Source organism: Papilio machaon, chromosome 5 (assembly GCF_912999745.1).
Source record: "Papilio machaon chromosome 5, ilPapMach1.1, whole genome shotgun sequence".
In the NCBI taxonomy this organism is placed as follows: domain Eukaryota; kingdom Metazoa; phylum Arthropoda; class Insecta; order Lepidoptera; family Papilionidae; genus Papilio; species Papilio machaon.
Genome location: NC_059990.1, coordinates 9754645 through 9780511, shown reverse-complemented (window position 1 = coordinate 9780511; position 25867 = coordinate 9754645). Strand labels below are relative to the sequence as shown.

The following is a 25867-nucleotide window of genomic DNA, read 5'->3' as shown; positions in this document are numbered from 1 at the left end:
TTAATTACAAAGTTAATCTTTACGATTGGCAGATAATTAAAAATAACAAAATATTCGTACAAATTTTTAAGTCTTGATATTGTAATTTTATATTTCTACACGATTTACACGACACAATATGCTATGAGTGAACCGAAATATATAGAAATGGAAATATATATGTACTTACATATATAATATATTTGTCTTACTTTTTTAAAGATTTTATGTTTATACATGGTTCAACATCACTGAGTATTTTGTACATACAATACCAACATTTTAATTAATTTAAATGAGATTTTGTAAAACTATAATAAAACCATTACAAGTAATTTATTTTGTGCGTATTATTGACTTTTTTATATTCTTCTAAACATTACCTTATTTTCATTAACTATTCCATGTCATTTTTAATACAAAAAATAATGTAAAGATCATAGACATATTTATATAGGTAGATAGGTACCTAATCGACCCTCAATGAGTCGTCAAACTTGTACGAAACACTCCATTTATAGGTTTTATATCTATTGTAAAGATATTTATAAATTAAACAAAATTAATTGTATTTTATATGTCGGTGTCGTCTTTGAAATTTATTATCCTAAGAAAACTACAAAAAACACGTTACTCATAAATTGAACATGTTACATAAAATACATACGCACTTTTTGATATTATACATAACATAAACGTACATGTAACCTATTAAGAATTATTGGAGTATACAAAAATAAATTTAATTTAAGAAAGAGATTTTAACTTTTAATTACATTTAAATACTTATTTCTGCTTTACATTTAATAACTGAATAAAATAAATGTATTCACAGGCTTTAGATATTTAATGAAAGTCCGACGCTTCTGACTTCTAACTCTTTGACCTTACCTTATCTACTCTTTGACTGCTATTCGTTACCTAATATTTGATCGTCTCTCGTTTGCTACCTACTCTTTGACTGCCCCTTTCTGGATTCTATTCTCTTCTGCAGCGTTGTGAGCAGCGCGCCCAGCACGTTGTGTCCCGGCAGCCTCTTACCGAACAGCAGTCGTTTCACTGAGTCGTCGTATGTCAGCAGAGCCACCATGTTCTGCAGCAGGAAGCCCTGGCAGTACTCCAGTAATTGCGTAGCTCCGTACACCTAAAAATTGGTACACGAATCGGGTTTTAAGAATTACTCTTAAGCCAGTAAATAGCAAGGCATAGGACATAGACCTCATTCTTCCCGGTTTAATTCACTTGTAGGGTGGGGGCGGTACCTTGGCGTGTATGTAGACAGAGACGAGGTTGTGCAGGTCGAGAGCGGCGGCGGCGCGCGCCTCGCAGTGGCGCTGCAGCGGCAGCAGTTGGAAGAAAGAAGCGGCCGCCAGCACCTCCAGCACGTCACCCTCTGGTATTTGCAGCCCCGCGCACCCGCCGCAATACAAGTACTTCATCACTTGCTGCACAACAACAAAAACACACCGCTATAAGCTTTCTACCTTTTAGTTTTCTTGGATCCACCTTGAAGGACCAAGAAGGAGCTATACCTCGAAGATATGGTATCGTATATCGTTGATCTGCACGAGGGGAGGCGCGGCGGGCGGCAGGTCTGCGCGCGCCGGAGCCAGCATGCTGCGCAGCCGCGGGGACTCCGACACCAGCACGATCTTGTGCCCGTAGAACAACCGCCCCTCCACACTGCGCAATATAAGTACATTTAACGGGCATTTTCATTTTTAGAATAACACTGACCCAGAGTGTGAATTGAACACAGACTAGTGTCCTATCCTATTTGAAATATACCTAATATGCCATCACATGGCTATTGTCTCCAGCTGTTCGCTTAAATTAGACAATGCTGGTCACATGAGAGCCACTAAACTACATATAAATTAAAGGATATATCATCAAATTAGGAGAAAAATGAGTTCAATTACCGGAAGGTGACGTCAGCCAGCGAGGGGTTGTTGACGTAGGAGGGGTCGACGCGTGCGGGCGCGGGGGCGGCGGGGGGAGGCTCCTGCACGCGCGGCACTGGCTCCCAGCCGTAGCACGCGCACAGGATATCCGCCAGCAGTAACACTGTGCCCTCCTTCTGTCCGCCACACAACAACAACACATGTCTCACTATCAGGGCGTAACTACTCCTCTCCATTACGATACATAAACAAGAAAGACACAGTGGGAGAAAGTACACAGATGTTATACAATTGTAACTTGTTATAGGAGACGACAAAATAAGTTCATTGCATGAAATAACATAAACTTTCTGAACTTTTACGGGATGACTACTACACACGTTGTAAGATTCATTCCAACTCACTTTGCTGTACCGGAGGATATTAAACAGCAGCGGGAGGCACTCGTAGATGAATTGGTTGCTGTAGTGGCTGTCGTCCGACGGACAGACCTGGTCGGAAAGGTTGTAAATGTTAAATATTACAAAACACGTTGGGGTTGTCGAATTCAGAAATCCAGGCGATGCCTATGAATGTGTACCTGCAGGAAGTCCTGCAGCAGCTGGTCTATGACGTGGTCGAGCGCAGCGTCTGCGGCGGCCGCCAGCGACAACGTCCACGCGTGCAGCGACCACGGCACGCCCAGCGCGCGCAGCTCCAGCGTTATGTCTGCGCCGACCACATATACAACAATTATTGACTCATTTTACCGTGTAGTAGTTGCTACATCAAGTTTACTCTTTTAACACATGTAAATAAGGAAATTGAAGCGTAAATTTGCAACTTGACGTCGAAATGTTATTTTTTAATGCTAAAATCATACAGTACATTTCGATGTAGAACGCAACCGTCTACCGTCAAGGTGTCAGTGTGGGGCTCACCGAGGTGGTCGCTCTCGGCCGCGTAGTACATGGCGTCGTGCAGCGCGCGCTGCTGCTGCTTGGTGAAGGGAGGCGCGCGGCCCGCGGGCGGCGGCGAGCCCTCCGCCAGCACCTCCTCCAGCGACAGCACGGCACCAGCGCCCGCGCCGCGCCCGCCCCGCACCGCCGCCAGCAGGCAGGCGCGACGTCCGTGCGAGCAGCACACCGCCACCGCACTGCACACAGCGCTCATCATTCACACCTTACCATGTTTTTTATTACAAAATAGAAACAAGCGAGCAGTGAAACGCTGTCTTAAAGCTTATTGGTTGCAGTCATCCATAAACCGTACGAGGTATAGGTACCTGTAGCAGCCGTACTGTGCGGCGGCGGAGTAGCAGAGGGCGTCGGTGCGTTGCGTGGAAAGGAAGGGGTCCGCGCCGTGCGCCAGCAGCAGCTGTACCAGCTCCAGGTTGCCCACGCCGCACGCCACCTGCAACACACAGTTATCCCGTTATACCGAACCCTTCGAGGCAAACAACTTGTCACAGACAGACTTAGGGTTGTTGAAACAGACCTGCAACGGCGTGAGTGTGCAGACGTCGTCTCCGCGTGCGGGCGCTCCGTCGACGCGTGCGCCGGCGGCCAGCAGTCGCCGCGCCACCTCCAGCGCGCCAGGACCCGCACGCCCGCACGCGTACACCAGCGCCGTCCAACCTGGATTACGCATGTCTCATATAAATTTTGGTTAAATAATAAGATCTATCCACCTTTTAGAAGCTTTAGGAAGATTTATTTAGAGTTTTGTTAATATATAACATACCCGCGGTGGGCGGGGTCCAGGAGGAGCGGTCCGCGGACGCGGCGGGCGGGACATGGGGGGCATGCGGGGCGTGCGCGGGGGAGCGCGGGGAGAGCAGCGCAGAATGCTGCGCCGCCGCGCCCGCCGTCTCCACATTCGGGTCCGCGCCCGCTTCCAGGAGCATCTTACATTAAAATAGAAAAGTAGAGTTATCGTAAAGTATGACTTTAGTTAATTAGCCCGTGCTCTGGTGTAATTGGTAACACATACTGCTACAACATGTTCGTCGCCTGCCAGCGCGGCCTTCATGAGCACGGTGAGGCCGGCGGCGTCGGGCGCGTCCAGACCGTGCGGGGGCAGCAGCGCGCGCGCCCCGCCCACCAGGTCGGGCCGGCCCGCCAGCAGGGCGCGGTGCGCTAGCGACAGCGCCAGCCGGCCCAGCTCCTCCGTGCTGCGAGAGCACCGCGCCCACGCAGGCTCCACCTCCTCCTCCGCCCTGCACGCAAAAAGCGATTACGTGTGAAAGTGATGAACTAGACTTACGATAAAAGTTGAAGCTATATCTAAGATTTCACGAAGGAGCCATGGTCAATTACATTTACGAAGATAACATTGTTTAGATTTGCCACTAACCCGACAGGTCTGGGAGGGCAGTCGGCGTGGGGCAGCAGCAGACGCGCGGCCTGGCGCACGTCGTCGGCGTCCGGCGTGGCGGGCGGCGCGCGCAGCCCGGCGTGCGCCCGCGTCGCCCTCACCCACTCCCCCAGCGGCGGCAGAGCGCCCGCGCCGCGCTCCCCCCACAGAGCCGCGCCCCACGCCGCGCACCCCCCCGCCGCCCCCGGAACGCCCGCAGCCCCCGACACGCCCCCGGGCCCGCTCGAGTGCTCCAGCTGAGATACATATCACAGGTTGAACGATCAGACCGACATGGCGATGAATGTGCAGTGCCACGTTACATATAAGGTATACGATAACTATACCTGTGAGCATCGCATATAGTAGTAGAGCGCGCGCTCTGCGGCGGGCGAGAGCGGCGGCAGCGCGGGCTGCACGCGGCGCAGTACGGCGCGCAGCTCGGCCGCGGAGCCCGCGCAAGTTGTCAACAACACCGAGGCGCCGGATGCTGCAGATGCGCCCGAGCTGCCGCCAGACGCCGCAGACGTGCCAGAACCACCTGCAAAGTGATACAAACATTTGTTTTTTGGGGGTGTATGCAGACAGGATCAACTAGTGTAACTAATATCATGGTTACGATAGTTAGCCATGAAATTTATAGCCAAGGTTGATTTTAAGCAATGTTCAATGTAAAAAGTACGCATTAGACGGGCGTGGAGTATTTTACGTTACGTCCGATTACGCAACATCAACGATTCCAAGTGGTCGCTTGGCCGCTTTCTGTATATCGTTTTCTAGCATGAAAATGTTAAGCCTGTGCGGTACTGACCCGAACCATTAGTAGTGATCCCGGAGTCATGGCTGAGGCCGAGCTGGCGGTGCTCGGGCCGGGGCGCACCAGACGACGACCCCGAACCCACCGAGCTCATTGATTCCCAGCGAGATAGAGAAAGAGCACCTGTAATATTATTATAGCTAATTTAATTTAGCTATAAGTACCTATATATAGAAGAGCACAAAACAACAGTAATTGATATAACAGCTAGATGAGTTTTAATGGATACGATGAATCATAATCTGATCTGTAGTATTGTACAGGGCACCGACCCGAGGCGACGCGGCCTGCGTTGAGGTGGCTGTAGGGCTGCAGCAGACCCCACAGGTCCGCGCAGTGCGCCACGGCGTGGTCGAGCGCGGCGGGCGACAGCGGCCCTCCGCCGTCCGCCGCCGCCAGCAGCGCGATCTCCTCCAGCAACGTCTCCATGCCGGCGCACAGGTAGATCGCCGCGTACCTGTCCATACCGATACATAATAAGAGCCAAATATCAGTCAAATTGTATAAAATCATACACATAAAGTTATCTCCAAGCAGACCTCCAAGATTTGGATTCTTTTATTATTATCACTTAAGTTCAGTTAATCAGTATGCTCACTCGTGCACGAAGGGTGCGACGCGCACGTCCAGCATCCAGCGCTGAAAGCGGCCGGGCGCGAGCGAGGTGCGCGCGCGCGCCGCCGTGCCCAGGCGCCGCGCCGCGCTGCCCGAAGTCGCGTACATCGTCGCCGCGCGCTGGCAACCCTGTCACAGTCACACACCGTTATCTTATCTGATCTGATGTAATCCAAGAATTGCATCTATTAGTTTTAGCTACGATGAAAGGTAATTAATGTAAATGGAAGTTACCTTGATGCAAGAGTCAGCGAGTGCGGTGCTGAGCACGATGCGGAAAGCGCCGGCCACCTCGTGCTTCGAACAGAAGCCGAAGTTCTGCGACAGGCGCTGCGCCTCGCGCGCCACTCGCACCAGCGCTCTAAACAATGCATTAAATTAAAATACGATTTCTTCTCATCATCGTGGGAGGAAGAGTAAGATGTCGACCGAGACACAGGTACCTCTGCAGCAGGTAGGCGAGGCGCGGCGGTGTGTCGGGCGCCATGCCTGCGGCCAGCTCGCGACAGCGGCCGGCCTGCAGCGCGCGCGCCACCTCGCTCGCCGTCCACGGCACGCACCGCAGCTCCACCAGTCTGCACACCACACACTGAACTCAGTATGATACAATCTCATTGAAGGTTAAATTGTTCCCCGATCGGTATTGCGTCTTGTGAACTCTTTGCCGTAAGTTTCGTACACGCGAGTAGGTCACCTGTTGTGAGAGTCGACCCAGACGAACTCGTCAGCGCTGGTGACGTTGGTGCAGACGGTGTCGAGCGAGGGCTGGCGCACGAGCGGTGCGCGCCGGCGCCGAGCGTCCGCCGCGCTACCACCTTCTGGAATACGACAAAAGATACAAGATAAGACAAGCAGAAAACATATTAAGGTCTTGGAACGTGTTTAAGGACTTGAACTTTCAGCAGATTTGTTTAGTGAATTAGGACTTATGTGACCGTTGGGCCTTGACACAGGATGGAGTATTCGGTAGGCATGATTGTGTGTACCTGGCGGGCCGGTGTTGCCGCCGCTGGAGGCGCCGCTGGTGGCCGTGCTACTGCTGTCGCGCGAGCGCAGCGTCAACTGCTTGATGGCAGACCTGATGTCCTCCAGCCCGCCGCCTCCAGGCCACGGTGACTGTAACTGCATCATTAATAACAATGATAAGATAAATTTCTTAATTATTACATATTTTGTTTTATGTCATATTGTATGTAATTGTTATATTTTGAAAGTTAAACCTTCTGTGAATATTCGTAAGTGTATCTCTTGAACTGGAAAGTACTTCTGTCTATCAATTTATTAAGTGACGGAAATAGATTTCTATGGATAGTAAATAATAAAATTCGCTACTGACAAAATATAGCTAACCTTACTGGTACTTAACAACTAGCATACTCGACAGTACGAGGTACTTAACTAGGGAGGAAGTACTCAAGACAAAATATTGCACAATTGGCGCTTAGAACCGGCGTAGTTGCGCAGGAACGAAACTTCAGCTAGTGCACCGCCATTATGTCTCCGGTAATTGATATACCAATAACCGGTAATTCTCTTACTTAAAGTTTACTTAGCGCTTACTTATGGGTATTAATCAGTAGCAAGTAATAGCTATGTCAATTCATATTGGTTATGTATCCTTTTGATTTTAATCATTACAATTAAAAAAATGATTACAGTAAGATGGGACGAAGGCAATGATGACCTAGAAATGTTTTTGGTATTAAGTAGTTAGCTGGTGGTGGCTTCGAGGTGTGCAGAGATGTGATGAGTGGGATTGACTATCACCTGTCACCTTGTCTTGCCGGTGGCGGGTTTGTGTGGAGGTTATTGTGTTAGTCACCTTGTTGTGTGGGCGGTGCTTTGTACGCGCGTGCGGCGGCTGGCGAGTACGGCGCGGCTCCTCGCGCGCCTCTGCGCCGCCGCTGTCCGACATCGAGGCGTGCCCCGATGACCGGTTCTCGTCCGAGCTGCTGTTGCACTCGCGGACACCATTCTGAAACATATATACAGACATGTACACATTTATATTCCCGTTCAAATAGAACGAGGAAAAGTTACAAAATGTCAATCACACCTTCATCTTAGGATTTCGTAGTTCCTTTCTACCTTATAATAATATTAGTTTCGTATCAAACAATAAGTCGAAAACAACACGACTTGGGGACCCTCGACAAAAGAATGGTCATTTGATGAGAAGGTAATACAAATCGCGGAATAATGAGATATACCTAAATGAAAAAAAAAAATAAGAACATAAAGTGCGCAATAATTTTAATAATAATTTCATTATACAACCTCCACATTGTGGCCCTCATAATATTTATGTAACAAATAACAACAGTTATATTCTCATCGCATAATCAAATTAAAAACTACAAAAAACTATCCCAACTCGGTTATGAAACGGTTTCATTTACCTGCAGGCTGAGTCTATTGTGGCAGTTTCGCTTTCGTCTTGCGGCGGACGCGGCGGGCGGCGGGAGGCGCGGGTACAGCTTCCCACAGAGCGCGCTTTTCCCTATCGCGAGATCGTGGGACGCCGCGCCGTTACGAACAATGCGATGAGTTTTTGCGCGGCCACTTTCGCTCTTACGCGACATTCGCGGTAATCAGCACGTCTAATTAACGAGATGCGTCGCGCGACTCGCGTAAAAACTTCACATGATTCCATATCAAGTATTCTTAAGCAAAGCTTTCGTACTGTTGTTCCTCGCACCCCGGGTACCTCTACCAAGTGGTACTCTTTGAAACTAAATTCTGTCTACTTATAACTAAATTTATCACAAGTTCATATTATTGTCTTTTCATTTAGATAGGTAACGATCTCGTTGTCTTTTAAAACTCAACGGAGATAGTCTTCTAGTAAAAAAAAACAATTCGAAAGAAATAGAAAAGTGTATCAGCCATGCACCTGTCTAAGCAAGAATGGAGACATTTTGTAAGATAATTACGAGTAAAACAATTTATATCACTAAAAACAAAATGATCCATTTCTCCCGAATGAGTTGAGTGGACTTCGACTTTTTAAGGTCAAACTGTGCAATGGTCAATGAAAACATATCCGTTGCCAATCGTGTAATAGCCAGTGATCCCGTATGTTTAACGCGTGTCTTGCGTGACTGGTCGCTGTATGGTAATTAAACCACCGCAGCGTTAGTGCTTGACCCCATAAGCAGTGGTACTTAACTAGGCGACGCAGCATAACACAGCGAGCCGAATAATTTTGAACACAAAATTATCTACTAAAAGGCAGCGTCTCAGAAGATGTCTACTTCTGGCCAAAAAAGTTCACTCTGAATTTGTAAACAACAAATCTTTGGAACTAAGCTTTTAACAATATGAGTGATTAATTTAGGCAACTGGACTAAGATAGTAACTTAATAGTGGTTTCGTTAAGAAAACAGAACAGTTTGCAGACCACCAGCCAGATAGGTTGATGACATCGTGCGTTTGTAGGACTGGACATGCATAAGATCGACACAGGACCGTGTTCAATACTTTTCGAGAGTCCGTGAGTTAGCTAACTTTTTCTTTATGTCGTTAACAAATGTTCGCTCGTAACTTAACTGAGTTTTAACGTGCGTGTATCCGATTAAAATGTTTATTGTGTTATAAAAACAAATGAGTGTCCGGGCCGCGGATAATGTATCTAACGACGATTGCCTCACGACCACGTTTTGTAACTCAACCTCGGCACATGCACTGTATGTACCAACAAAGAATACCTTTAGCAGACCTGTATGTACAATAGAAATTAATAATATGGATGTAACACATAACCGTCTTATTACATAATAATAGACCTTTGGTATCAAGGTTAGTACGAGGCTTAATAATTAAATGTATATAAACGATATTACTAAAAAATTATCCTTAATCCTAGTACCGTCTACGGTACTAAAGCTAATCCGCATAAACATCTAAATTATCTTAAGAATAAATTGTAAAGTTGTAAAGAAGAATAATATCATCAAGAAATAACAGTAACAATCTTCGTTACATCTCTATTGTGGGGAACTGATCCTTGTGGGAGAAAAGTAAGAAATAAAGAAAGATTAAAAATAACTAATGTTAATTTAACTTAATGTCGTGGCGTTCGTTATATTCCATGCTTTTTTCTGTACCAAAAAAGTACGGCATGTTCTATCTTATAATGAGACAACATTTGGTAAATGTTGTGTCGTAAAAATCTATTATTTATTTTGTTATAATTTCTTTCATTCATGAACCGTGTAACAATCAAAGACAACAAAAATTCCAGCAATTGTAAATAGAGATAAATTTAGAAATAGAAATCAATATGTCTAAAAATATACTATTTTTTTTAAAGGCACTACAATATATTTTTTATCATTGTTTCCGTAATGAAAACCAACCGTTACACAAGCAATGGCTTTACCGTAAAGCTCAAGCCACAGTTTGATTTGAATTGAATGGAAATAATCACATTCTTGAATTCAGCCTCTTAAACATGCTTTACTATTTCTGCATCTTTGTTAGTTAGCACAGAATTGATATGTTCTAGTTCTGTTGTGAACAGTCAACACTACGACATACATAGATCTATCTATATTATTTTCACTGCCAATTTATAAATTCACACAAACCTTAGTAGAAATTCTAATTTAATTTATTGTACCTTTCCTTTTTGCAGTAAAATTGGATAATTTTAAGTAAGGTTATTTTACGTATGTTTTCATACATATAAAAGACAATTTTACTCATAATGCACTCTCTATGATTCATAAACAACGTTACCGCCGCAGGTGGTGCTACACTGCTGCCTCTCTGTTCCACTCGAATACCAGATTAATGCTATGATTTGTTACGGCCCGTTAAATTTAAATAAAAGTGAATAAAGTTCAAAGGTTGGAACGCACTTATCAAACTTTAATTCCGGAACGTTGGTACGACCAATAAAATATAATGCGACGGAGCAAAGGGCCGCGACAAGTTTTACTGGCACACGGTTACGACGCCGTAAATTCGAGACTGGCGCAGCGGATAGTACCTAGTGGCCAGAGCTAGCGGCCAGTGGCCAGAGCTAGCGGCCAGTGACCAGAGCTAATTTTTACCGTTACAGTGATAGCTTTTAAAAGTAACAGTTATATATTAAACAAAGTCTTCGATAGCATAAAGTGACGATAAGTGAATAGATGCTTTGCGTCAGTTACATTTGACATTACAAAATTGTACACTGAATTTGCGAGGCATTTTACGTATATATGTATGCGAATTATTTTTGCACATTGATTTGAGTTTGTTGAGTTTGTACATTTTACGTGAAACCTGTATAGCTTCTTCAAAAAAAATTTTTTTTTTTTTTTTATAACAGAAGGGGGCAAACGAGCAGCGGGAACACCAAGGTGTTCATCGACGCCCATGGACATCTTTATGCTCATAAAGTGGTGTTAGGTAATGCATTATTTTCTATCCTAGTCATAAATAAAGAGGTGAAAGGTACAAAGTATATTATAGTCAACTACCGTCACAAATTGACTTATATAGACTTATATCTGTGCCGTACGTACTGGTTGTGAAATATTACAGGACCATATGGTCAGCTGACGCAACATGTGAGTACATTCCAAAGTTTGCAGTATTTAATTGCCCCAAATATAACGACCTTAATTTCCTTTAATGGAATATGAATCAAACAAAATTAGACAATTTATTTATTAAAGTTGACGTATCTATATTCCCAAAAGAATAGGCTACCACCAAATTGGTTAAAATGATCGTAGCACTAGAATTAAGGATAAGGAAAGTTCGCATTTAAAAAAATCATGTTTATACTTCTGTAACATTACCATGGATGTGACTATTTCCCGTAACATTGTGTCAGAATTTGAAAATCTTACATTACATTTAGAGGTTTATTAAGACAAGTAAATTTAATTTGACCAATTCTTAGGTACATCAAACTGAATCGTGTATCATTTCACGGCAGGAATTGGAGCGAGAATTATTAAGTGATAAGTTAAAAGAGCGGAGAGTTGCAGTAGAGGTTACACAGCGAATGCAGATTTAACTAACCGTGATCATTTGATTGACGTAAGGCGCGTCGTGCGCTGGCGAAACAAATTCCTCTTACAAACTAACACATATAGTGAGCGCTTGATCTAGTTTACCGAATGTTTATAATATCCCGGGGCTTTTTATAAAGGATAAGATATCGCAGGTGCACATAATGGAATAAAAAAATTGTTGTATTTGAAAATTCCATTAATATGGAAAGCTACTAGTAAATATCAAGCTGCAAAGTTTATAAGCTGAGCAGAAAAAAAGAAAAAAACTAAGCGATCAGGTGTGTCATAGATCAATTGAGTGAGGGTAGGTAGGTACCTGCAGTTGTGGTGCTGTGTCGAGTGCGCGGTGATGGTGCTCGTGTCTGGCGCGGCGGTCGAGAGCGTGGCTGCTCTGTGCGGGCGCGCTGCGCACCGGTGCGCTCGCCACCGTCAGCTGAGACACCGCCGCCACCGGCTTCAGCTGCGCCGCCTGCGCAGACTGCGCCTGCGCCGACTGCGCCAACTGGACCGACTGTGCCAATTGAGCTGACTGTGCCTCGGCCACTGCCCCGCAATCATCGTGACTGGCTGTTGACAACAATTTCAATTTATTATAAAATCGGACAACATTTAAATTGTTTCTGGTGGTACTATCAAAAGGATTCCTTAAACAGCTGTAAACTCTCATTACATGTACAAATAACAAGATTTATCAAAGACGTATTTTTAAATTATGGGAATCGCCATCTGGTAAGATACTAACCAGCATTACGGCATAAAGCAAGCGGCAGTAAAATGTGGTAATGGCATAGTAATTAATACAATCAAAGGTATCATAAATCTAAAGACCCGTTTAATTATGCCCACCCATTCTATTTGTTTGTGCAGCAAATGTCACCATTCAAATACCTTAGCAACCACTTTAGATGACAGAAGTGACCGTTAATTTTTACTTAAGTAATTTAACGTAATTAAATAAATAAAACTACACTTTACTATGCAATTTATCTTAAATTAATGCCAATATAGTTTTAGACTTAAAACTTTTAGTCTAAAACATAATTTAAAGTGTAAAATTTATTGCCTAGTTTTTCCTGATTCTAGGAATCTATTAGCTTTAGCATTCATAATTAAGACTCGAGCACCGTTAGAACTGGATGGCCGCATACCTTCGTTGGTATTTGAGATCGAATCCTGCACTATAACGATACTATTCATTGGAATTGGATTATATCAAGATGTGTTCGGTCGCGGCTTGCAATTTGTTACGGCGGATGACCATTTGAAGATCACCCTGACCCAGCATGCCGGCGACGGCGAAATACTTACTAAAATAAGTTGTTCTTCTAACATTAAAGTAAAGAATAGAACTCTTAGGAAATGAAATGTGACCTCAATACAATGGTCTTTTTATTTTAGGAAAGAATCTAAGCTAATAATAATCTAATAATAAATCTTTTTCTAACAACTTTTTTTAGAAATTATTAATTTATTTTAATTCACGTTTTCTTGTTATTGTTAATTTTGTTTCTACGAGATCTTGATTTCGCTGTCAATCATAATGATTTACATTTGTTAAAGTTAATTTTAAAATGGGATCTATTCTGTAACTTTAAAATTTTAATCCTGGTATGTATTTTATGAATTATCACAGTATTTTTTCTAATATTTTTCATTCTTTCCGTATTCCAAACAAAGCGATACATTTACTTTTACCAACATATCAGAAAGGGTAAACGGAATTTTTATTTTTAGCTCGTGCAGCGCACTCTGCCGGACGGATGCGTAAACAAACAATACGCGAGTATGATATACATAAACAACACCGATACTAACTTCAGACAAGATGACGGATTCATGTCAACATTTAACAAGTCCAAAAATTTGAGATTATGTGCTATAGCTTCCTTACCCACTATTTTGCGAAAGTTGGACTGTTAGAGCTACTACAATTGTAACATGCTTCGGTATTTTTGATCATCATCAGCTTGCCCTTTTCCTTAACACGTTAACTGCGAGGCCATTTTGGCGGAACTTTCAGCCAGTGCGTTTGAGGCCTGTTCGTGGCAAAGTTGAACTTTTTTCCAGTGCTATTGAGGCCTCTCCTGCCTCACAAAATTACGTTTTCGAAAAACATTTTTAAAAAATCCAAATTAGACGATATTTGCTTGAAACTTCACTCTTATGAACTTAAATATGTGCATAATATGAATCTAGCTTCGCCTGGAGTTAGGACGTTTCGTTAATGAATAAAGTAAAATTAAAAATTTGTCATCGGTTCTGCCTCAAATCGCACTGAAAGGAAGGTCAATTAATGCCTCGACTAGTGATGGGATTAAAAGAGAGTTGTAAGTACGATAAATGTTTATTGAGTATTAATCACAGAAAATGTTTTTCATTAAAACATGGTAAACAAAAAGATTTGTCACACTGGACACAAAAAGTCACAAATTTTTTAGTTTTCTTAGCAGCTTGCGTGCCATTCAATGTCAATCTTAATTTTTCGTAGCAACCTACGCAGCGCATTCTTTGACCACCTCTTTGGAACAAATGATCAGCACATCTGCCGATAGGAAATCTTGGAATAAAATATATATTTTAGATCATCAGCAAAAACATTCAACGTTCTCTGTACATAAACGATGATCAGCACACAATGGTAAAAATTGCCACTATGGACTAAACTTCGAATGGAACTGTGACTTGCTTAAAATAACAGTGAAGAATAATCCACAACTGAGCACATATTTTAAGGCAACACCCATGTGCAAAACAAAATAATGATGATAATTGAGTATTGTTAGTGGTGAATGTGCGTGCGTGCGAATATTATATTAAGTATAAGACGTACTAATCGTGCTATTTAAGTAGAATTAGTTAATAGTAGCTTGGCTTTTAGTGTTGTGTTTCTGGCTCGTAAATACATTCTGTGTCCGATTTATGCACTTTTGGTTCATCATAGACACAGGCCACCCCCTTAAAATTCAAAGTTGCAGTAATTTAGGTTTTGTATGGTATAAGTAAAATTTTTACCGAGGTAAACATAGTTTCTCATAACTCCAATAAACACTTTCAAATAAGTCAGATGAAGTACCATTATTGGTTTAAAACGTTAAGGATTTTAAAATAAAGTTCTACGCTTAATCTTTAATAAATCCTGCCAAAACGTCCTCGAAACTCGAAACGTTATCGAAACTTTCCACAACACTAAGCTAGGATGCGCGGCGCCCGCGCCGCCCGCGCTTCATGCAGTGCGGCCATGAGGCCTACAAATTTTGAGATAGATTTGACCTCAATCCGCACTAGGCGTAATTTATTTCTTTTTAGTGCGTTTGGGGCCTGTGGGACCTCATTTTTATCTAATTACACTATTGGGCTAGATATCGCAAGAGAAACATTTCTATATATTTGTCTCTGTCGTACTCATAGAAATACTGATCTAGTAGCCTCCCGCACAGAGCGAAACAACCCGATTTTGACTGCCGCACCAGCGAGAAGTCACGCTTTGGGCCTATCCTGCCTCAATCCGCAGTTAACGTGCTAAGGAAGGACATCTATAAACAACCGTATTACCAATTGACACCTAGTTATCTTGTCCTGATCAGATAACTGTTTCTAAACAGACTGCTTTGCTAGAGGAACGGTGCTCTGACGACAGATCGCGTGCTGGCTAAACGGAACACTAGCACCACGCAGATAAATAACTTACAGCTACAGCTTTGCTGTGAGACATGATTATAAATATTAACATACAAATTAAATATGATTGTCTGGATGTTATACATAACTCATTGCTTTGATTGTCAAAAAGACTAACAGTTTCGAATGATTTAGTTAGATACTGTGACTTTGGACGTCGTATTAGTAATTATTTTCTAATCTTTATGTACTTATTACAACATTTTATTTGACATATACATAGTTTGAAGACAGAAAAGAATGGAAAGAAGAAAAATGTTTGGATTTTAACTGAAAATAATTTTATTATTAACAAATATACATCGTGTGAGCAAAGTCACGGGGCGAGCTTGTATATAATAATGCAGCGGTCCCCTGACAGATCTTTGTTCTGGAATTTCGAAAGCAGTTATTTATGTGAACGCTTTGAACCGGTCGCGTGTCCGGAATGTTCTTCTAACGTTCAATTTGAGCGGTCACATTGTTCAGCATAATCAACGTATTGTATAAGCGACCTCAAGTACAATTTTAAGTTTAATTTTAAGTCGGCAGGTCATCTTGCTTAATTCAGTCAAATAAGTATAGAATGCAGAGGCGACTTGTTTCTTCGGAAAGTCTGGGTGTAATTACGCCTTTAGTAGTTCGACGTAAGGCAGATCTCAAGTTAATTGAAATATACAGTAATTAATACTCACGCTTATTTGGTAGATCGGAGGGCGGCGGGGGAGTTGTAGCGCGATGTGCGGGCGGGGGAGGGGAAAGGCGTCGTGCGTGCGCGGGCGCCGCGCCCCCAGACACGCGCACGCGTAGCGCCCGCGCTCCCCCCGCTCCGCTGACAGCGCCGGGGCTAGTGACAGCCCCCGCGCCACTTGCTCCAGCAACGGCCACGCCCCCGGCACCGGTGACTGCTGCCGCGCTGGTAACGCTGACAGGGACGGCACTGGACACTCCTGCCACTCCACTCCACGATGCTTCTTCGGATGGTCGGCAACCGCTTGAAGGTCTGTGTGAGAATTTGAATGTTAATAAAAATGTTGTCTGTAACCAAAGACTTTAAGGAAAAAACACAATAACACATTAACATTAATAACAAAAAAAAAAAAAACAAATACACAAACTGCAGTCAAGTTATTCACTTAAAAATAATGCAAACCATCGAGTCATGTAGATATTAATTTATTATACTTGGAATTAGTATAAAAAGAAGCAATAAAAGTATATTTAATAATTATTTACGTTTACATATATTGAATAAATAAATTTCATTAAGCTATACTAAATTATGTACTAGCTGAACAGTGAGCGCATGGCTGGGGGCTCAATATATTGCGTGACCTCTCCTCTCGTGACCTTCCACAGCAATAAACACTCTCACGCCGACTTTCTGCGGTCTGTGAGGCAGTCGCTCACATAGCACTCGGTATATTGACAGTAGAAACCCACGCAGACACTAACACTGATTTAATATGCTGTAATATATGAAATAACACCGGAATATCGTAGAAAAGGAATTTAGAAGAAACTTCGTATGTAAATAAATGAATAGGCGCCTACTAAACAAGAGCGTACCATATTTTGAATTTAGGAATTTCAATTTTAGAATGTATCTAACAAATATCTTAGTAGTTTCCGTTACATGTCTGTGTTGTCGTGACTCTAGCAGTGCCGTGTAGGATGCATGGCAGGGAAGGCGACTGGCATAGCTCCACAATGTACACCGCACAGCGCGGGGTTATCTATCCGAGCCTCGGCACAAATGTCGTGAACACACATCACTCGCTGCTTACCTATTTACAATTACATCGAACATACAAAATACTCGTAAGTAACTAACTTGCAGATAATTGAATATATTTTACTGAAAGAAATACGCTTTAAATCAGACATCCTTAAAATTAGTTGTCTAACATTGGATGGTGGGATAGTTTTTGTAAAGCGTCCTTTGATTTTGAACCATCGTTAATTGAGCGATAAACTGTTCCATGGAATAGTCCATTTTGTGTAACGGCTCTCGTATAATTCCAGTGACCGAGGCTGGCAGATGAAGGCGTGACGAAAGTGTCGGCGTGGCGATACCGCATCAAATCGAGCAATGCTTACACTCGGGCCACACAACTGTGCATCTGACACGACCGTTGTGCCACACTTTAGTTTCTTCAATTGCCTGTAACGTGGTCTCTGGAACAATCGGTTTCATAACCTCCATTCTAGCCCTAGTAGGCAGATAAGTTTGATGGACCGTAATAGTCAAGATTCTTGAATCATTCATTCCGGTTTTATGGCTTATTTACAAAGTTGTTTTGCTGTATTTGCTGTCTTAATAATTCTCCATTTTTATGTAATTGCGGTTTTCAGGTGTATTTGCATTTTAGGCCACAACTGATCACTTGGAGAGCTTGTGCTTAATTGCTTGTTTTCCATCGCATAACGATTTGTTCGATACGGAACTACTTAATCGCCGTCCATTACGTTTCACGCAGCTTATTAGATTCCTGATTCAAGAAAAAGTATACCTCTGACGTTATGTACTGAGGCACTGATAGTAAGAAAGCGATTGCAAGATGAAAGCTTTGCCTGCTTGAAATAGACTTTATATTCAGGCGTTTTTCTGATTGACGCATCGTATTTTCATCATGGTTTTTTATATGGTGAAAGTTGATAGAAATAATGAGCAAGACTGTTGGTTTAATAGTGAATTGTTAAAGTGAAGGATTTGAACAAGTAAACTTGAAGACGGCCGCTAAGACAGGCATAAAGCCAGGACAAAGACAGATACAAACACATGCGTGGGACGACATTGAAATTAATGACAGTTCGATAAACAGCTACGAGGCGACGATGTTTTACAAACAGAAATGACGGAGATATTTAATTGTCCTCGTGAATATTAACATTATTTGATATTTAAATGATATTTTAATCCAAATTTAATAAAATTGCTTTATGTTTAAGATGATTTTTCTTCACACTCTACAAATTGTATACCTACTTAAAGTGCGAACAGTGGGCCTACAACGAACATTTGTGACAATCGTTATCATATCGTCACCATCAATTATGTCAAAACTAGTAGAGTTTTTGGTCTACTTTACGCCTGATAAATTTTGTCGCTGACGATACGATGATGCTGCTCACAAATATTCGTGTAAGAAAAGTTTAAGGAATTACCTACTTATATTGTGATACACAAAATACTGAAAAAAAAAACTTTCCGCGGCAGCAGTTTTTTATTATTAGTAGAACTCTAATAGATGCGATTGTAATAAGAAAATTGAATATGTAAAAGGTAATAAAGTTTCTGTTTTCGTTTGTAAAGTTTGTCACGAACTTATACTGTATATATTTACAACATTTATGGCGACATAAAACTAAATGAAAAGCTTGGATGTGACTTAAAAAATTAATGACGGCCATCAGCAATGTTTTTACAACGAGATAGCTATTTAAAAGTGTCAATAAAAGTATGTAGGAAGGTATTATGCACTCGAATGATTTGAGGAAATGCGTCATTAAACGAGAATATGTCCGGATCCGATGTCAATGGACGTCGGCGGGAAGATGGTCGTTGGTTAACGCGTGGCGAGGCGTGGGTTCAAATGATGAGAAAGTAATGATAAATAGTTAAACGTAAAATGAATCAAATAAAAACAATACATTATATCTATGTTAAGTTGGAATAAGTTAAGATAATTACTTACTTATTTAAGATTTAATAAGATGTAAAAATATTCCGAAAATCTAACACAATGGGAGTTTTTGTACTTCTTATCACATTTCCGCAGAATTTATTAAGACTACAGTAACACAGTTTTTTTGGAAGATAATCCACAATAGATTTAAGAACATTCAGATTTGAACGACATAAATCAGTCGCTATTTTTTCATTTGCTTTCATAGTAGGTGATATACCAAATATAGATTTTTAATAACCATAATAAAAATGTAAAGTGTCTGCATTAAATTTCTATTATTATTATAAATATTGTATGTATTTACTAAAATTATTACTGCTCAATAGTAATTTAAACTGTGAGGCCACGCCGTTACAGATGAGGGGTACAGTTTTAATTGGCCACGACGCATGACCGCAGGTGGCCAAAACAAATTCACTTAATATTCCCATTCCAGCGATTTTAAACTATAATACATATGACATAAGTATCGTATTGGAAATAAACAGTGTGAATCGTCCTTGCGCGTCCTTCACGGTTGGTAATGATTATGTCGTGGTTACGTAAAACTATTAAATGAGATTTGCGGAAGGGAAATTTTAATTGATTTAAGTAAGAGTTTACATTTTACATACTAGAGAAATAGAAGGAAATAAAAATAATCTAAAAAGAATTAAATCAATTTCGAAAATAATATTTTATTTAGAACGTATTCGCTTCTGCATCTATTTTCGCATGTAACACAATTTTTACAATTTATTCAGCAATCAATAATGACAATAAAAAGATTACTAAAACGAATTATAACATGTTAAGTAAATCTATTGGATTTTAAATGAGCAATAGTAAAAATCAAACAAGCAACGTGTCTAATGCCTTCAGCTTTGCCTCACAGTAAGAAAGTGAAGATAATGTCCGTAGATAAAGTTTCTTTAGCAACTGTTACGACACTCTTTCCGTCAGATTCTAAATCATCTGTTTTAATTGCAAACGCTATGGAAACATTTTACACCAGAAAGCCGCTCTGTTCTCACACATTGTGTAAAAAAAATTGTTAATTTCAAATACTTTCTTATACTTCAACATTGTGCAGATGTTATTAATCATGAACCAACTACGTTATTGAGAATTACTGAAAGTATGTATATTTGTAATGTGAATTAAAAAAGAAAAATACCTATGAAGTAAGGAATAAAGGAAATTAAAAGATTTTGCAGTCGTCGTCTGGTCATATGAGACGTGAACAGAAGGAAAGGAAGAGGTGACTTTTAAAGCTTTGCGGGTAACGATTCAAAGTACTTATTTTCTTTCCATTTTACGAGTAAACAATATGTAACGAATGTTTTGTTATCTTAGAACTTAATCTAGATAATTGAGGTACTTTCATTCCTCTAGTGCATTTGGACAGCAGGCATACATGACGAAAATTTTGATCGACTCTGGATAAAAGCCAATAAAATACGCTTTTTTACGCACAATTGTAGAAAACGAAAGTGCCGAGTGAAAGCATTGTAAGTTGTTGTTAGATTATGTACATTTAAACTCTCACGACAACAGACTGATGTTTTAGATAATAAATATGAATTGAAGCGAAAGATATATCTCAGTGCGAAACTAAATATCAAAATAATTTTTAAGGCTGACGTAAAATTTAACGTTGCTTTCTGAGATCAAAAAAACATATTATTTGTCAAAGATAATGAGAGGGATTAAATATGTTTTATACAGGGATTTTGGTCTCAGAACTCTCTTGGTTTTCCTTCAAAAAGCTGAGACAGATGATATGTTTCAAATAAAATAGGTAACAATTGCAGAACTGAATGCCGCCATATATTAGGTCCTTACATATGAAATTGGCGTTTTGTATGGGAGGAACATAAAGTCGAATATTTTTTAATATAATATATTTAATTAATCAAAGTATGAACCATTATTTTCTATGCACTTTTGCCATCTCATAGGTAGTTCATTGATCCCTTTACTAAAAAAATCAGTCGGACGGGAATCAATAAAATCTTTGAAGGCGATTTGGAATGCCCCATCGGAGTTGAATTTTTTCCCTTGCAAGAAGTTATCCAGATTTCGAAAAAAATGGTAATCTGTTGGAGCAAGGTCCGGGGAGTAAGGAGGATGTCTTAGACTTTCCAATTGAAGCTCTTCTAATTTAGTAGCCGTCTGTTGCGCAGTGTGTGGTCTAGCGTTGTCGTGAAGCAGCAGTGGCGTGGAGCGATTGACCAGCCTAGGTTGTTTAGCCGCTAGCTTTTCCATCATGGTTTGCAATTGCTGACAATAGACATCAGCCGTAATAGTCTGGCCAGATTTGAGAAAACTGTAATGAACAATACCGGCACTAGTCCACCAAACGCTTACAAGTAACTTTTTTGGGGTTAATTTTCGCTTGGGGCAGGATTTGGCTGGCTGGCCAGGATCCAACCATTGCGCTGAGCGCTTCCGATTATCGTAAAGAACCCATTTTTCATCACAGGTAATGATTCGGTTTAAAATACGTTCATTATTGTGCCGGTTTAGTAATGTAACGCAACAGTCGACGCGCGTTTGCCGGTTTGCTTCAGTCAATTCGTGAGGTACCCACCTTTCAAGCTTTTTAATCTTCCCAATTTGCTTCAAGTGAATTAAAACAGTTTTATCACTAACATCGCAGCCTGCAGCTAACTCGGACGTGGTTTGCGATGGATCCGCTTCCACAATAGCCTTCAACTCTTCATTATCAACTTGAGTCTCAGGCCGTCCACGGGGCTTGTTCTGCAGATCGAAATTTCCAGAACGAAAACGTTGGAACCAAAAACAAACTGTGTTTTCTTTTGCAACACGACCGCCATACACATCATTCACCCTTCGAGTCGTTTCCGCAGCACTAGTGCCACGGCGGAACTCGTACTCGTAAATAATGCGATATTTTAAGTTTTCCATTTTGTAAAATGAGTGACGCAAACAGAAAAAAACAGAAGAAAAAAAACAAATGAATGACGGTCATCGAACCACAAATACATGAGTCTATAGCTGTACAAATTTGAATTTGGAATTCCTTACCAAAGAGGAGAAATTCGTGATTAAAGTGGCCAGTACGAAAAACGCCAATTTCATATGTAAGGACCTAATATTTCCCGGTGTCGGAAGTAAGATAATATAATAAGTTGCTGTTCACTTTTCTATCATTTTAAACATTATTTGCGTATTTTTCTTCCAACTTCATAACAAACAGATAGAATGAGATAGCATACACTACGTACAAAAAATGACAAGGATTTTTTAATATTGATAAATGCTAATAATACAGTTATTAGTGTTAACGTTAAATCTTTAATGCCACAGTATGATTGTTTTCAGAATCACATAGGAAGTAGCACAAACCTTCCTGATCTGCAACTGCTGCTAATTACTTGATTCCTGCCTGTAGATATAATCGCATGAGATCTTTGATCAGGTGCAAGACTTTATTATTAGTTCTAAGCAATTAGACTTATGGCTTTCCCTCGCGTCCCGCCGCAGTCTACCTCGTAAGGCTACTGCCCGCACGTATTAACTTTTTGCCACGTCTTTGCGCTTACATTTTAATAACTTTTGACTATACCAGCTATTCTTCTTTTGCCGCTTTCACATTCAAACCAAATTTAAACTACTTAATTACTATGAATTAAGTACAAACGTTAGTAAGCGTCGTGCAACGAATACTTGAATTTTAAAAGAATAAAATTGGTACTAAATTGAATCAAAAGATTGACATATAAACATAAAAGATGATTTTAAAGTTATTATTACAGTATTTAAGAAAAACGTGCAATAAAACATTTACATAACAGCGTTATCTGTGATCAGAGCGTGCGGTGAGAGATTTTCTCAACACAATAAACAATCCGAAATTTAAGGCACAACAACGTAACGGTGTGGAGGCGCATTAATTATATCTTCAAATTACACAAACGTAAACGAGGTTAGAATTAAATGGACCAGGCGAAGTTGAGACAACTCACCGTTTCCTCCAGTCCTGTATGAAGCTCCAGTCACACTGGTCCTCGTCGTCTAGCATGGTGGCCTCGTGCCGCTCCCCGCCGCCGTGCACCAGCTCCACCAGCTGCAGAGCTCGTTCAAAGTTACCCTCAAACTCCACCACCAGAAACCCGTCGGGGCTCACAGATTCGAACACGTCCTTCTTGTACGTCGCGTCGTTGATAGCTGTCACTTCTGGAACTTCTAATGTACCTTCAGGGTTTATCTCTGAGTATATAGCCTCGGGCACCTCGATCTCCGATATCATCTGCGTCCCGCCCTTGTCTTCTTCTCTACTCACATTCACATTAGTGGCATCTTCTACTACACGGTTCACATATATAGCTTCATCTTTTGGAGGAGTCGCTTCTTTCTGTCTCGTTTCTTTTTCTTCTTTTTTCTGCTCACTGTGTTTCCGGATGATGGAGTCTCCGAAATAAATAACCACTTTGTTGTTGTTTTGTGTAATTTTATTAGCTAGTCCGCCGTCTGCGTAGGCAGGTTTCGCTTTTTTATTTTTATCTTGTGACAATCGTTCGGCCAACTCCTCGTAGCAGGGCGGCCTGTTGTTGTAAATCTTTTTCTCGGCTACGGAACCTCTGGTATCGTCTCTCTTCTTTTCGACACTCTTGTACACAGGCGGTCGACAGCAGTCGTCGAGCTGCGACGCCCAGGGTTTCTGTTCATTGTAAATGAGCTCCTTGTGAGACACCTGCGGCAAGGGGATGTATTTCTCGTGTGTGGACTTTGAAGGCGAACCTTCGGATTTTTTAAAGTTAAGGACACTTCTCCGAACTTTAGATTCCGATGGGTCGTTATTGTTTACTTTTTTCGGTCGCGCATTTCCTAGTAACTTAAACAGTGGTTTATGTTCCGTATGCGGCTTGATTCTGTCCGTACTGGGAGCTTTCCGGAGCGGATAGGGACCCGGTTCGTCTTCAGATTTCGGATAAAGCTGTTCACAGCTCGTCGACTTATGCGTCGCGATCCTGGCTTTGGGGTGGGCCTGTGGCTCCCTGCTCTGCCAGTGCCTGACGGAGAGTCTCGCAGCGCCGCGGATAAACTTGATGGGCTCCCAGGCCTCCGCCTTCTTGAGTATAAAGTTGTCAGCCATATTGTGTTTGTTGGGCGGCTTCCTGGCGTCGGCCGCGCGGCAGGACTGCAACTCGCGGCACAGGAAGCAGGAGCAGCGCGCAGAACACAGCATGTCTGCGCCGCGGTGTCGGGCGCACTGTCACGCCGCCGCCGCCGCAACATCCATTGTTGTCCCCCGCTACTCGTACCGCGGCCTGCAAGCTGCGAGCTTCACGGATTAGCGTTACCGCTGCGCCGCGGCCGGGGCGCAGTTGTAGGCCGCCGGTAATAGCTACGTTGCATGAAAGTCTTTCTAGCGTTTTGCATACTGCTGTCGCATTTTGTAAGCGGAACATGTGCGTAGATGTAGGTAGGTATTAAATCAAAAATCTTTTTCGAGTGAAAACTAATATTAATAATGACAAAAACAAATGACTTAATTTGAATCTAAAAGTATAGAAATAACATCGTAAAAAATTAACAGCTTAAATTATGAATTTATCAAATATGTGCACATTAAACGGTTTGATTACAAAAGCTGACAATGCCCTTAAATAGCAAACCTGTCTTAATTCAATAGAATTGCAGTCCATAAAAGTTAAAATTTATGGCTAACAACAAACGCAACTAAACCTAATCCAATATTTGAGAAACATTTAAATCACAGAAGTCATGTTAAGCGTGTATCAATATCAACATTTACAAACATTTTGCACTAGTTTCATTTGTTCCGCTCTTTAACTAGGATTACTGACCATTATATTGAAGCAATGAAAATTAAAAAGACCAATCATCATTGATTTTATAATTCATTATTAAATTTTCGGCGCAGATTTTTTTTATTTTCTAGTTGCAGATAAAAAATAACTTTACCATCCTATCACAAAGTTGCACTGACAAATGAGAAATATTGCTGCTGCGGGCTGCGTTGTGTAGTTCAATTGAAGAGCATATTTGTGTTCTCTGCTCTGATACATTTTATCGAGATTTAAAAATGATTTATTGTTATACTGTTTGCACATTTATGTTTACAACATCTTGAATATAATAAGTCATTACTTTGAAACCATTCCCTATCAAGATGAAGATGAATAACTTAGAGTTGAACGTCTAAATATACTCAAGGATGTCTGCATCATGTACGTTGTACATTGGAGTGCTGTGGCTTACAAGTGGCTTGCAATGGACGCTCGTTTGGGATTCGTTTATGAAATGTTTATGCATTTCACCTCTTTCGTGAGTTACGAGAGGCAGATGTTTTTGAAGTTATCTTAAGATTTAAATTGTTTAAAATTAGCAATAAAATAAATTCCCAATTAACCAGTGACATATCACAGCTGATTTTTCGAAGTACAATTATATTTTCATCCTGTATTTTGTTCAACACGTGATGAAAACCAAAACAAGTCAGAGGCTCTATCACTTTTCATTTGCTATGAGAAGACGAGGCAAAAGTATTAAGAACAATGGAGTGTACGGGACTTTCTCTGAGCCCTGGGATGGGAAGCTTGTTAATTATTGTTACGGCGCACAATATCTCGAAGTATACTCTTTATGCAATGAAAGTAACTGTTACTGAACGCAATTACTGTCTTTTTTGTTATCCATGTAGTGCTTGTGATTCGCGTAACACGATTCTGATCGAATAAAATCTCATCGCCAGTGAGAATTTTGTTAGCATTGTCTATTATTAATATTACAAGATTGGTTGTAATTTGAATTGTATGGGATTTTACATTTTTGCGCTTAAAAACAAGTATTAATCGAAAACCTTTCAAATTTATTCTAAAAAAACAG

General features: G+C 41.3%; 1 protein-coding gene across 1 annotated transcript; it reads right to left on the bottom strand.

Annotated features, from left to right (window-relative positions):
• Positions 1–775: 775 nt before the first annotated feature.
• On the bottom strand, positions 776–24263 carry LOC106709554 (ankyrin repeat and BTB/POZ domain-containing protein 2). Its single transcript, XM_045678102.1, has 24 exons — positions 22981–24263; positions 16013–16320; positions 11977–12227; positions 7472–7624; positions 6636–6771; positions 6344–6467; positions 6093–6224; positions 5884–6010; positions 5633–5778; positions 5307–5491; positions 5029–5157; positions 4565–4758; positions 4218–4474; positions 3855–4080; positions 3606–3768; positions 3360–3499; positions 3148–3275; positions 2804–3018; positions 2464–2591; positions 2288–2374; positions 1902–2059; positions 1512–1662; positions 1242–1424; positions 776–1123 (listed from the first exon to the last, which is right to left on the bottom strand). The coding sequence occupies exons 1-24, from the start codon at positions 24201–24203 to the stop codon at positions 926–928; spliced, it is 5142 nt and encodes a 1713-aa protein (XP_045534058.1). The 5' UTR covers positions 24204–24263; the 3' UTR covers positions 776–925.
• Positions 24264–25867: the final 1604 nt, after the last annotated feature.

Excerpts from the sequence above, each read along its gene's own strand:
- LOC106709554 (XM_045678102.1), bottom strand. The coding sequence starts at position 24,203 with ATGCTGTGTTCTGCGCGCTGCTCCTGCTTCCTGTGCCGCGAGTTGCAG. Across the intron at positions 4,475-4,564 it reads ACTATATGCGATGCTCACAG|CTGGAGCACTCGAGCGGGCC; the intron begins GTATAGTTATCG and ends TATGTATCTCAG. Across the intron at positions 4,081-4,217 it reads TGCCCTCCCAGACCTGTCGG|GGCGGAGGAGGAGGTGGAGC; the intron begins GTTAGTGGCAAA and ends TTTTGCGTGCAG.